At 34.0% G+C, this 13,913-nt stretch overlaps 1 protein-coding gene across 1 annotated transcript; it reads right to left on the minus strand.

Moving 5' to 3' along the window:
• Positions 1–1,276: 1,276 nt before the first annotated feature.
• On the minus strand, positions 1,277–2,830 carry LOC131077640 (pentatricopeptide repeat-containing protein At4g02750). The gene has a single exon (XM_058015183.2). It carries the CDS (start codon positions 2,828–2,830, stop codon positions 1,277–1,279), a length of 1,554 nt encoding a protein of 517 aa, XP_057871166.2.
• Positions 2,831–13,913: the final 11,083 nt, after the last annotated feature.

Genomic DNA, 13,913 nt, shown 5'->3' on the forward strand with positions numbered 1-13,913 from the left:
CTAGTGCAATGAATAGGACAATTGAATGGGAACAAAAAGAGAGGAACTTCATTCAATGGTATTTTCCGACAAAACTTTAAACAAATTTGATATTCAACAACATTCAAATCCAAATTTTACAATGATCGCTGAACTTCACATTGCCAAAACTGCAGCATCCATTCCCTCAAAACCCCAAACAAACTTCTGATTGGAGGTGCAATTTTTGAATATCAACATACTCTACATGGAAGTACACTTACAAGATACTAACTACTGTTTTCAGAATAGCTTGTGTGAGGAAGTCATAAATGTTCTAGCAATATGTCAACAAATAACAACAAATAGACCTTACTCATGCATGATGGGATAATAAGAATTTTGGGTTGCCTAGTAACCTTCGTTGTAGCTCTTGCATTATAATTGATTTATTCTAATGAGACTCTCACAGTCAAAGGATCCTTGATCAGAAAACAGAGCAGGCATAAGAAACGAGTCCCTCTAACTGAAAAGCAGCTCTGGCAATGGATAGTAGTGTGCTTTCAATGTGTGGAAGCATTTAGTACCTTTAGCATCAGACCAACCAGAGATTTGTTGATCCCTTGCAAGTGACAAGCAAGGTTTCTTAATGGTAGCATGACTAATTCTTCCAATACCAAGTACAAAATAGTTTTAAGGTTCTAAGGCAGAAACAGATTGTTTTAGCCAATAAAATGGAGCCACCTCATAAACTTGACATTCTTATGATGCCCCCATAACATGTGATCCGCATGGAATAGTCTTCCCCACATTATGCATATTCCAATTATTTTAAACAGTATGAAATTATGAATAGGGCATGCCCCTCTAGGATGTCTCCAATCTGCCTATCTTCATATTCTTTCAATCAAGTAGTTCAAATACAGATTGTACTTCCAAACCTGATGGAGAACTGGCACAAGGTTATAAGCTACTTTGAATGGGTAAGCATCTTCTCATAGCATTACTGAAGTACCCTGTTAGCTGCTAAAAGGTGGTATTTTGATGCCCCTTGATTCCCAAATGAGAATTCCTCATGCAGTGATCTTAAAGGTAAATTTGGTTGCAAAGTGTTAGTCACTGCGCAATCCAAAACTTTTAATAACTCCAAGAGCTGTTGCTGAATGAATAATTTAATTTATTCAATTGCTATCGTTTTGCTATGGTTTCAACCAATTTATTCCTCATCCTTTACAATCACCGCGTACACCTTACATGAGGAACATACTCTGCCACCATTTTTCCGAAAAATAAATTGTCCAAGACTTCATAACTTTTCTCATTTTGGACTAAGGAAAGCGTGCACCTGTTTATTTATTTCAATCCAACTACATCCAGGTGCTTTTTTTAAGCCTCTGTTCTTAATAAATTTTCTCACCTTTTCAGTGTCATCCCACCTGTCAGCTGCAGCATAAATGTTTGAGAGAACCACGTAAGGTGTAGCATCCGTGGGCTCCAACTTAAAAATACAATCTGCTGCTTGCTTTCCCAACTCAATGTTATTATACAATCTACAAGCATTAAGCAAACAACTCCAAACAGCAACATCAGGTTTTACTGGCATCTTGTGGATAAAGTCTTGCGCTTCATCCAGACGACCAGCTCTACATAGCAGATCAACAGTGCATCGGTAGTGCGCAATTCCAGGTTCAATGTGATAACACTCGACCATGGAATTCAAGCATTGAAAGCCTTCCTCTACTAAACCTGCATGACTGCAAGCAGTCAAAACACTAAGAAAGGTAACATGATTTGGGGAAGTGCCAGAACATTTCATTTGTTCAAACAATTTTAGGGCTTCTTGTGCACAGCCATTCATTGCATATCCTGAAATCATTGTCGTCCAGCAGACAACATCCTGACGATGAATTTTGTCAAACAATTCCCGTGCCTTCTCTATATTTCCGCATTTTGCATACATGTCTATGAGGGCACTCATCACAAATTCATCATACTGAAATCCACTTGCAATTATTTTATCATGGATTTCTATCCCTTGTTCCAGAGCTGTCAAATTTGCACATGCCGGTAGAACACTAACAAAGGTTTTTGAGTTTGGCTTTATGCCAGCAGATTGCATTTGGTGAAAAATCTGCAGGGCTTGCTCACTATGCTCACTCTGAGCATAACCTGCAATTACAGCATTCCAGGCGACAATGCTTGGTTGAGGCATTTCCTCAAATAAGTGCAGAGCTTCATCAACAAGCCCATTTTGTGCATATCCTGCAATCATTACATTCCATGAAACAGTATCTCGGCAAGGTATTCCCTTAAAAAAAACTGTGGCTTCATCAGTCAGTCCGTTACGCAAATATCCTGCAAGCATGGCATTCCAAGAGAAAACGTCTCGTTGAGGCATTTGCTGGAAAACTTTCAGGGCCTCGTCAACAAGCCTATTGTATGCATATCCTGTAATCATGGACGTACAAGACACGACATTGGGTTGCGACATTTTGTCAAACAGTTGGCGTGCCTTATCTATTTTACAACATTTTGCATACATGTCTATGAGTGCATTGGTTACAGAGATATGAAACTCAAATCCTCTTTTTATTACTTCTTTGTGAATCTGGACACCCTGGTCTAGAAATCTCAGGTTCGCGCAGGCTGAAATGACACTTGCAAAGGTGAAGGAATTGGGTTTGGGTTGCATTTTCTCAAACAGTTGTAGAGCCTCCTCCGCAGGACCATACTTTCCATACGCTGCAATCATGACAGTCCATGAGCAGACATCTCCTTCAGACATCCTGTCAAATACTTTGCGAGCGTCAATCAAATTTCCACACTTTACATACATACTAATAAGAGTATTCCCTAATAGTCTGTCAGACATGAATCCGGTCTTATCGATGTGGGTATGAACTAGTTTGCCGTTCCGCAAGGATTTCTTCTGAATGCAGGTTTGTAACAGCGAAACATACAAAAATGTCTATACGCTTGTCTGCTGTGAAAATGCTCTCCAAGAAGCAAATGGCATACATTGAGCCTTATTATATGATTAAAAATATAAAATGAGTATTATTCAGATTTAATGAGTGTATATTTTCAATTAGTATATATTCTTTGATTAAACAATATTTTATGTTTAATTTCAATGAATATAAATGAATGGCATAGATTATTTGACTAGAAATTTTTTTATGTTGCATAGAATCATATTTCTAATGAATATGAATAAAGTACAAGATATTTGTTTTTGTTGTTTTGATTAAGATATGATGTCTGATATATTCTATTTCATATTTTGCAATTTTCTTTGCTGTTACAATTTTATGTCACATAAATCTTGAGTTCATCTAAACATGATTTTGATTTGAGAATTCTAATCCATTTAAATACCCCTCATTTGGATTCCAAATTATCTTTGGTTCTCATAATTAGAATCCTTCTATGAGAATTTCCATTCTATTATGCCTCCTTCTACATATGTTTGAGTATGCTAATGAGTCAATTACAAGGCATCCATACTAAATTCCCAAGATTCTTTGTAGTGTCCACACTTCCTACAAGTGCCAACACTTTTTCTTAGGTTGAAGCTTCCAAGCTTCATAGTTGCAATATAACACTCTACTACTTCCCTTAACTTAGTGTATTGTCTTCTTATCCTTCTTCCATCAATCAAATCACTCTAGGTTGGAGAGAAAAGAAGAGAATAAACAGTTTGAGCCCCTACGGACTTTTATGCCACAACATTCACCAAGCATCTTAGCTACTAATCTCTAGCTGCAAGGTTTGAATCTACACAGTATTTTAGATTATTGAATTAATTTTCTTCAAATGACATTTAGATTAATCATCTCCAATCTTTCTGGGATCAATGATATTTCATCGTCACTACATTATAGATCAGAAATGCCTAGATAGAATTTATGTGTTCTTCCATTAGATATCTTAGATTAGATTGTAGGTTTACTTGCAATTCAACATAATCACTCTAAATTATTTCAGAAAGCCCTTGCTAATAAGATAATGTAACAAGTGATAAGGTCCTTGTTAATCAAGTAAGATGTGGTGCCTAAAATATTCCACTCAAAAGACATGACACAAACATATATAACATCTACAAAACTTAACTAGCAAATTTTATTTTGAAACAATAACATTATACATCATATAAAATAGAAACTTACTATAACATTTAACTAGTAACCTAATTTTCAATAAATCAATTTAAAACAATAACTAATTACATCATTTTAGTTAACAAAATACAATACCGTTTCTTACCAAAATTTGTTCTCGCAATATTTCGCATTGTATTTGCTTCATCTCCATTATCCTATCCCTACAAAATATTTGTACAACTAGATGTAGCACATAAGATCAGATTGGCAACTAAACACACTACCATCAAGTCAAATCCCAACATTACTCTAGAAAAAACATTGGTTGATATATCAAAACTGAGATAATTAAGTTTAAAAATAATTTTAAGCCTAAACTTAAGGGTCAGACCTATGCCTTGAGGGCTCATCGGAGATAGCCCTGCCTACGTAACAGATCAGAGGCTTTAAGAGTCCAATTCTATTTCTTCATCAGAAAAACATCAATTTACAAATTATTGATTTGCCACGAAATAGGACAGCATTAAAATAGTCATAACTCTCATGTTTCTAAGCCAAATCTAAAGACTTAAATGTATTTCACAGCCAAATCTCAAAACTTAATCTTTTTCCAAAAGGTGAAAGAACAAAGGTAAAAAAAAAAAAGAAGTTTTTAAAAAAAGCCAGCCAAATAAGAGCAATTTTGTCCACACTTAACCCACTAGAATCTTATATCCATACTAATTACATAACTCTCACACCCTTGACTAATTTTAAAAGTTGTATGTTTTACAAAGAGGAGAGAAGAAGGACGAAAACTCAGAAATCATATTACTAGAATCTCAAACATGTGGGTACAGTTTGTTCTGCAAATCAATTCATTATTTTCCTTTCAAAACAGCAGTATTTTCTAATATCAGCTTGATGTTTAGGGCAGCCAAGATTGCTAATATTAAACATAATCAAAACAAATGTACTTAAGTAAGTTAGAAATCATTTAGGAAAAGAGCACCAGTAGTTGAGCATGCATCAATTGTTGTGATGGTTGTTGATACCTTTTGTTCCAAAAATTGAACAAATAAAACTTATTGTTTGAAAAATAAAATATCAATTTTTGTTACGAAATGTACCAATAGCTGTTAGGAAATGTGTCAATAGTTGTTGGGAAATGTACTAATATTATAAAAAGTAACCAATCAGGTGATGCCATATCAGCTGCACAACTATTGGGGCCTCTTTTGCACGCCTATTGGTCTCACTTTTTTTTTGGGCTGTTTTGGACACCTTGACAAAAAGCATGCTGATGTGGTACCATACTATGTGGTGCTGAAAGCTTAGTTATAAGAAGGGGACTTGCCAAGTAAGCTACTGTAAAAAATTGGGAGTGATTTGAAATTTTCAAGTAAGATTTTGAGAAGCCCGAAGTTAGGGTGCTCAACTACTAATGCTCTTCCCTTATAGTGTTTTGCTGTTTAGTTTTATTTTCTTATCTCAATGTAGAACTCTTCCAATCATGTGATAGGATACCAAGGTGATCACGCCAATTAAAAAAAAAATCATTTTAAGTACAATACTATTCAGTTGAAATAATGTTGTACTGAAACAATTGATAGATATAATAGAGCACTCCCTATAAGTCCTTTATAATAAGAACACAAAGTAGTAGATATAAGTAATTTTGAATATTTTTCATCAATAGAATATTGCATGCTATGAAAATAAACTTTTTTTTTTTCTGCAAAGAAAATAAGGAAGCAATATTCCTGGTACAAGAATACACTTTGATTAAAATTATAAAATTCTAATATATTGAAACATTAAGAATTAAAATAGAGGTGTGAATCTACACATGTTTGAAAAACTTTTAAGATATATAAAATAAACAACCTTCATAATATTATCAAGATAAAACGAAATTTGAAATACTACCATAGCAAACAATGTTATATAGCTCTTTAAAATTAAATGAAACATTAACCAATGTTATATAGCTCTTTCAAATTAAATGAAACATTAACCATTTGAAGTAATCAAACATGATGTTCCAAATCGAAACATTAAATATCCAACCGAGATCCAAAAGAATCGAATCTAGAACTGAGTGTCAAAAATCTAATGAAGAAAAATATTGAAATTCTCAATATAACTATGCAGCTGCCTTCAGCTTCTTTTCTGTGAATCTCAACACCAAATTTGATACATCTCTCGTGCAGATCTACTATGTTTATTCTACCACACTGACGGTTGTAAATAGAACTATTTGATGAAACCAAGAAATGGGAGTAAATGCCAAAAGTTTCTCATTCAGAAGCTCATAACCACCACTCTCCTTTTGCTACTGTTACTTAAGTTTTTTTTTAATCATGTGCTTCTAATGCACTATTTAGGTTAAATAATGTTAAAGAGGTCAGAGCCTCTTTTATTTATCATCACATGAACTTTTGCCTTAATAAATTAAAATCATAATTCTAATGTTGTCACTCATGAGAGTGTTAATTATTTTGGATAATGTATAGAAACATCAACCTAACTTCTTATTCTTATAGTTATTGCCCCATTTAAAAAGTGATTGGATTTGGTTCATCTCAATTTAAAATGAATTTTATTTTGTTGAGATTATGAAATATATATTTTTTTGGTGTTGAATACATTATAATTCATTCATCATCCGTTAAATCAATAGAATAATTTATTTGTATGGATGGTACAATATTGTATTTCTTTCATTTAATATTCATTAAGATAGTTTTTTGGGTTCAAGAACTTGAAGAAGTGAGAGATAATGAGAGTTTGAAGGTTGAAGAACCAATAGAGCACTGAAGATCATTAGATACAACTGTAGCCGAAGACAAAAGAAGGTAGCAATAAAAAGTGAAGCCAACCCTTAAAGAGGAGATTGAAGATTTCAAAAGGAATAGGTTGCATAATTTGTTTGAAGTCGTTGTGAAAGGGAGTGCAGTGAAGATTTGTGTGGATCGTACAACATTGTATTTCTTTCATTTAGTATCTGTTGAAGTAAGTTTTTTGAGTTCAAGAAATCGCAGAAGCAAGAGATTGTGGGAGTTTGAAGGTTGAAGAACCAAAAAAATCATTAGATACAATTGTAGCTGAAGACAAAAGAAGGTAGCAATTAAAAATGAAGCTGACCCTTAAAGAAGGAGATTGAAGATTTCAAAAGGAATAGGTTGCATAATTTGTTTGAAGCCGTTGTGAAAGGAAGCGCAGTGAAGATTTGTGTCAATGGTATAGTGAAAATTGACCCTTGAAAAGAAACAAAGAAGAAGCTGGTGTAGTTTGCCAAGTTTAAATTCACCTCAAGACGAAGCCCTTCATTTGTAAGGTTGTTGAAGCAGGAAAAAACTATCGCTCTCAACACAAATAAGAAAAAGTTGATTTGTATAAAAAAAAAGCCATAGAATTTAATCAAAGCTACTAACATGAAATTGTGTGAAGAAGTTAAAGTTGTATTTTCCTGTAACTCTACCCCATTATTTCATCGGCATTATTGCCAGCATAATGAAATTTGAACATAACCCTTAAGGCGGGGTCATATTTGGTTGTCCTTTATTGCACTCTAAAACTATTCTATAGTTAACTGCTAAATGAAGGCATTGGTTTTGTAGTTTTGTCTAAGGCTTTTTTCATATACGATATTATTGAATAGATACCAGCTTCTGTTGGGCTGTAAAAGCAATGGCGGTTAGGGATATACCCCATTAACCAGGTTAGTAAGTGTAAACCCATCTATATTCATGAGCTCAAAGGAAATATCTAAGTCCGTCCCTTTTCAAACCCACGGCAAGGTCAAAAGTCTGGAAAGAAGCCTGAACATTGAATGGTCAAGTGTAGATGCATGGCCAAAGCCAAAACAGGAATCATGTTATCTTCGCCAAATGGAAAGAAATCTCACACATGGCGTGATACTATAGATAAAACAAATAAGGAAAAGATTTGTCTTGGTTGTTTAGGCAGTATCACTGGCAGACCATTTCAGAATTAAAATCTATAGATGCTAGCTATAATAAAATGCTAAAATTGTCTAACCTCTACCAGTCACTTTATGTGAAGACACTTGTAGCAGCCATTATGTTACGACATCAACAAAATACCCACTTAATAAATAACAAAAAGACACATACCCTGCCTCCAAAAGTAGCGAATTAAAAAACCATTTTGTTCACACAGACACCGCGCATTCTTTGGCTGTAGATGCAATTTGGCAGGCGTAAAGCTAAATTCAACACACCTTCCAGTATCCTCCAGATTAGGCGTTGATGCATAATGCTGAAGCCCGAACTGTTTGACAGATAGCATCCCCTTAAAAATAAGTCTCCATTGACATTGACTGTGAATTTCTCCAAACTTTGCCAGCTGTTCTCCTAGTAAGTTGCTGTCAGGCATGCATGCAAAAGTGAAGTATAGACTAAACACGTGGATTGATTGCAAAACACCACGTCCCTTTTCAATTTTTTTTCTTTTTTAACTCCTTTGTTCCAAAAAGCCTCGTACCACATATTGGTTCGATTTCATATTAATCGAAACTGAATGTAAAATTGATTATAATTTATATCTTTTTACTCAAATTTCATTAAGGTATGTGTAGATGCTCAAATCTGTCTACTAAATTAAATGAATGCTTAGCATTTATTTGATTATTTAATCATCGATCGATAATTAATTATTTACTTAAACCCTCTTCTCTTATTAATTAAATAAATTATTCAATTTATTTGATTTAATTCATTAAACCATGTCTTGACAATTAATTAAATAAATAAAGCATATTTATTTAATTAACCCCACATTTAATCAATATTTATTTAAATCCCTAAAACCTTATCTCTCACATTTAAATAAATAAATAAGTATTTAAAATCTTAAAATCTTTCCCACTTGCATTTTCCTACATGTCTAAACCCTTTATATATTCTTCTAATCACTTCCTATTTGTCTAATTACCCCTTAAACATTTGCACATTCCTTAAGAAAAGGGTCACTTCTCAAAATCCTCCAAAGTCTTCATAAACCATTAAAGGCTTTATGTCTTCAACGAGTTAACCTTTAAAGTCTTCAATAACCATTAATGGTTAACTCAACCTTGACCCTTGGTTAGAGACTTTCTCTCTAACTTAACCATCATTTTAACTCATGGGTCTCTTCAAGCATTCATTGTTTTGACCATGGTTATCCTTTAACTCTTGCACATTCTTTAATCCTTTGGATAAAAGGATTATCCATTAACTCAACCTTAACCAAAACCCCTAGGGTAATTATCATGTCCCCTCGGGCATTTAATGCCTCTTTTCTCCCCTCTCAAGCCTTCTTATGTTGACACTTGTCAACATAGGATTGGTTTGAAAGTGTCACATGGATTGAGGATCATTTAATCCTAACCCTTTCTCAATAAACTCAGTCTCAACCCTTCATTTGTCCATTTCCTCTATAAATAGAGCTCATTCCTTCATTGTTGAGGCTCATATATACACACACACATAGGAGTTATCCATGCATTATCTTTGTTACTTAGAATTTGAGTGTTTTGTAGGAAACCCTTTGTATTATGCTTTAGTTCTTCCACTAGTTGGAATTGCTATTTAGCTTCTAATACTTCATTTGTTATTGTGAGGATCTGATTATTACTGAGAGAGGGGGGGTGGTGAATCAGTGATAACAATAAACTGAAATCTTTCACCAATATGTTCAAATAGTTTTCAAAATAAGTGTTCATCATTAAGCAAACATAGTAAAGACATCAAATGAACAACTCAAAAATCCATCCACAACATGAACACGAGGATTTTTCACGTGGAAACCCAAATGGGAAAAATGATGGTGGGAATTAGTACCCACCCACAAGTTTTGCACTCTTTTGAAATGCGTCATGTTAAGAGCCTAGCCCGGTTAGGAGCTTTACAACAATGCCTGGTTAAGAGAAGACCCTGTTAGGAATCACCCGGTCAAGGGATTTTACAACTTAGCCCTTTTAGGAGCTTTACCCTGTTAGGAGTAACCTTGCTAAAGGATTTAAACCCAAATTAATGAGCCACCCGGTGAAGGGATTTACAAGGTCAGGCTTGTTAGGACCTACCTTATTAAGGAATTCTAATACTGCTACAACTGTTAGGAAACAACAGATGAATGATTTGATCAATGCACTCTCTTCTTGCTAATACAAATCCATTTCAGCTCCTATCTGCTTCACACATGTAGACATCTCAATCTGGTTTGGCACACTCTCCTTCTCTGATCGCCGACACAATAAACCTTCTCAAACTTGACCTAAATACACTTTACAATTAGGTCAGTTACAAAACCCTAACCAAATTCAAAATACATTGATTTAACATCATAGATCATATCAGATCATTACAAATCATTACAGATCATCATTTAGATCATTACAACAAATTTCAAGACAATTACAGTCGTTGAATGATCATAACACATCACCACAAATCGATCTGATAAGCTAACGAACCCTTAAGACATTCTTCTAAGCACTTCGTTGTTTCCTAAGAAATTTGATCCTTGTATGTGCTTAACTACAATCTTATCATCACACACGATTTCTGACACATCACCACTACCTTATGAACATGATAAGATTCACTGCCAAACCATAAAACATCATCGGTCAAAGATCTTGATACTAGTTCTCAAACCCTGCACTGAATAAACAACAATCAATTACAAACATGACTTCCGGTTCTCCAAACATGATGTGGTTCTAGTCATAGACTCGTTATAATGTCACAAGCATACATTCCAAACCTCAACACCTAACTCAACATGGATCTCTATCACAACCATCTCCTTCATTGTTCTTGCTTATCGGTTCACTGCAACTTAGCAGTTTTGTTGTCCAACTCAATTCATTACCAGTTAGGCTTAGATAACTTAGATGATATACCAAACATTAAAAACATGGTTGTCATCAATGACAACACAAATAACTGATTATAATTATATCATCACCAATAGTCCATCAATATATCATCACCAATAGTCCTTCAATACATCAACATCATCCTTTACTGGTACATCATCATCTCTATCAGTTACACCAATATGCCAACATCATTTTCATCCTCATTTCAACACTTAACACAATCAGTTATCTCCCATCCTCCATTTGACATCCCTTTTGTGCTAAGTGCTCAAACTGAGGGCATACATCAAATAGCAGCAAGATCTTGGAGAGGAGGAGGACAAGGAAGAGCCATGGCATAGGGAGCATCATGAGGAAATCCATTTTGTTTTGCTTATTTCCTAATTAGCTTCTTGTTTACTAATCTTTATTGATATGTTTTTTAGGGGTTTGAGTTCATTATATTTGTGGTTGAGCATGTTATTTAGATGAACTCATATTGATTTTTCACTAATCCTCATTTTCATTGCATCGGTATGTATGCCTCGTTTGTAGTGCAGTTAGGTACCTCCTGCAAGGAGTATGAGGTAGTCCCATACTGCTCTAACCCATCTGTAGATCCATACGCATATGGCTGACATCGTGGACTATAAAAGCCCCTTTCCTTCCTTTCCTTTCAATAAGTACCCTCTCATAATTTTTACATTTACTTTTTGAAAATTTGTTAAATTAAAGTAGATTCAAACAATTTTTTAATTGTATTATTTTATTAATGGATAATTGATGATAATTGATTAATTGGTTGTTCTTTGTTGGGGGTTGGTCATTTTTGTTTTGTATTTTCCTTTTGTGATTAATAAATTTCTACTTCTTATGTGAAAAAAATATTTAACTTTTTTTAATAATAAAAGTGTTTCATTATCTTGGAATAACCAATTAATACATTTCAAATATTTATCATTGATATATACTTGTTAGCTTCTTATCTTAAAAATTTATTTTGTCTCTACAAAGACTCATAAATTTGTATCTACATATTCAATGAAAGCATTTGTAAAATATAAGTGTTCATCTTTAAATAGCTTCGTGATCTTCCCTATATCATCATTTTATGCTAACTAAATCTAACCAAAACAAACCATCCAATATTTACATTACAAAACAAAAAACTTTCACATATTTGTCCAACCACTCAACAAAATTATCTATCAAGCTAAAACACTATTAAAATAATAACTTAAATATTTATACAAGGTGATGATTGATACGTTCATTAACAAAAAAATTACTTTAGCTTTGTTGGTTAATAGATTTGTCACCTAACTCTACATTCTCATGCCCATAGAGATGACAAATGTAACCACAGTTGAACCTGTTACAAGTGTGGTTGCCATTGCACCAGAAGATCGACCTGTTAATGCCCTATACAACCACTAAACTTATAGAATCTGTAGACACTTAAAAATAATTATTTTAATTATTCCTCACATAATTAATTAATTAATTATGTTAATTCAAATTCCTCTCAATATTAATTAAATATAATTAATATTGTCACTATAGCATATGATTGATTTATTTAATAAATCAATCCCTTTCTTTATTCTTCTAAAAAAAATCAAATCCTCACAAATCTTCCTCTTGGCTAATTAATTTCAAATAATTAGTTAACCTACATGATTCCTACAAATCATCTTCTTAATTCATTCTTCTAGAAACTTCCTAAACTCACTTAACATTATTCTTCTAATTTTTTATTCCCTCCACTCATTCTCTCTCTTAGTCAAATTTTCCTACAAATATTAATCCCACCTAACATTTCCTCTAATCCCCCTCCTAATGAGTCGTTAATGGTTAATCATCATGATTAGCCACAAAGTCAACTCTTTGTCCTTTTCATCCAGCCACTAGCTTTAAATGCTCTTTTCCTAGGTGAATGTAATATTTTCAAAATCACACATTCCTCTAGGCATCCTCTCTTCCAAGGAATTTTTAATTCCTTTTTATTCCTCCAATCCCCATGATATCCTTTTTTGGAGAATTTTTAATTTCTCCAATGCATCTTGTGGAGTGTGGAGATGCGAAATGCCTTTAAGGCATATTTCTTGGTCTCCACACCCTCTCTTGGACCTTGTGTGAGCTCACAAGTAAATCTTAGCCCTTCATCTCGAATTCATCCTAGCCATCCGTTTTCCTCTCCTCTTCCTATAAAATAGGGCTCCATCCCTTCATTCAAGACATCTTAAAATCCAGTAAATTTATGTTGCCCTTTTGAGCCCAAGAAATCATCTTGACAACTTGATCATCTCATCCTTATCATTTTTCAAATCTATTCCATTTGTGCACAACATTGGAGAGCCATCCACATCCAACAATCAAAGGAGCACATCAAGTGGAGCATTATCAAGGGGCGCCTTCACTTCATCAAGGTCAATCTGAAGGAGAAGGTAAAATAGCAAGGTGAAATGGTCTTTTAATGATATTTTAGCATTCTGCATATTTATTTCGTTATGTTTTGATCATTTGACCTTCAAATCTGTTTTCCCCTCTTCATTTTGGCACGCCTGGTGGGACCCACATCCCTTAGAACTAATGTTTTTTTTTAGGTTTTTGTGAGTTGTGAGACAGGTTCCAGAATAGCACGATTGCAGGAAAAAAAAATCTTTTTTGCAGGTTCCAGAATAGCGGCTCTGTATTTCTGCGCAACAGCTTCTTTTTTGTTTCTGTTTCGTTTGTGTTTCTGTTCTTTTTCTGTTTCTGTTTCAGTTTCAGCATGATTGCTCTGCGTTTAGCGCGAGCATTTTTGTGGGAATTTGAATTCTTATTATCCGATCTGTTATTTGCTCTATTATATGCTCTGTTTAATTATAATCTGTGTGAAAGTAGGAGAGTATGCTCTTGTCTATATAGACAATCAGAAATCTAGACCTTTCACTTTTCTATTCTGTTTAGCACGACTGTATGTTCTGACCATAGGAAAGTGTGAAAATAGGAGAGTATGCTCT

Source organism: Cryptomeria japonica, chromosome 6 (assembly GCF_030272615.1).
Source record: "Cryptomeria japonica chromosome 6, Sugi_1.0, whole genome shotgun sequence".
Taxonomy (NCBI): Eukaryota; Viridiplantae; Streptophyta; class Pinopsida; order Cupressales; family Cupressaceae; genus Cryptomeria; species Cryptomeria japonica.

What these genes read in the sequence shown, in the direction of transcription:
- LOC131077640 (XM_058015183.2), bottom strand. Translation starts at nt 2,830, where the DNA reads ATGTCTGACAGACTATTAGGGAATACTCTTATTAGTATGTATGTAAAG.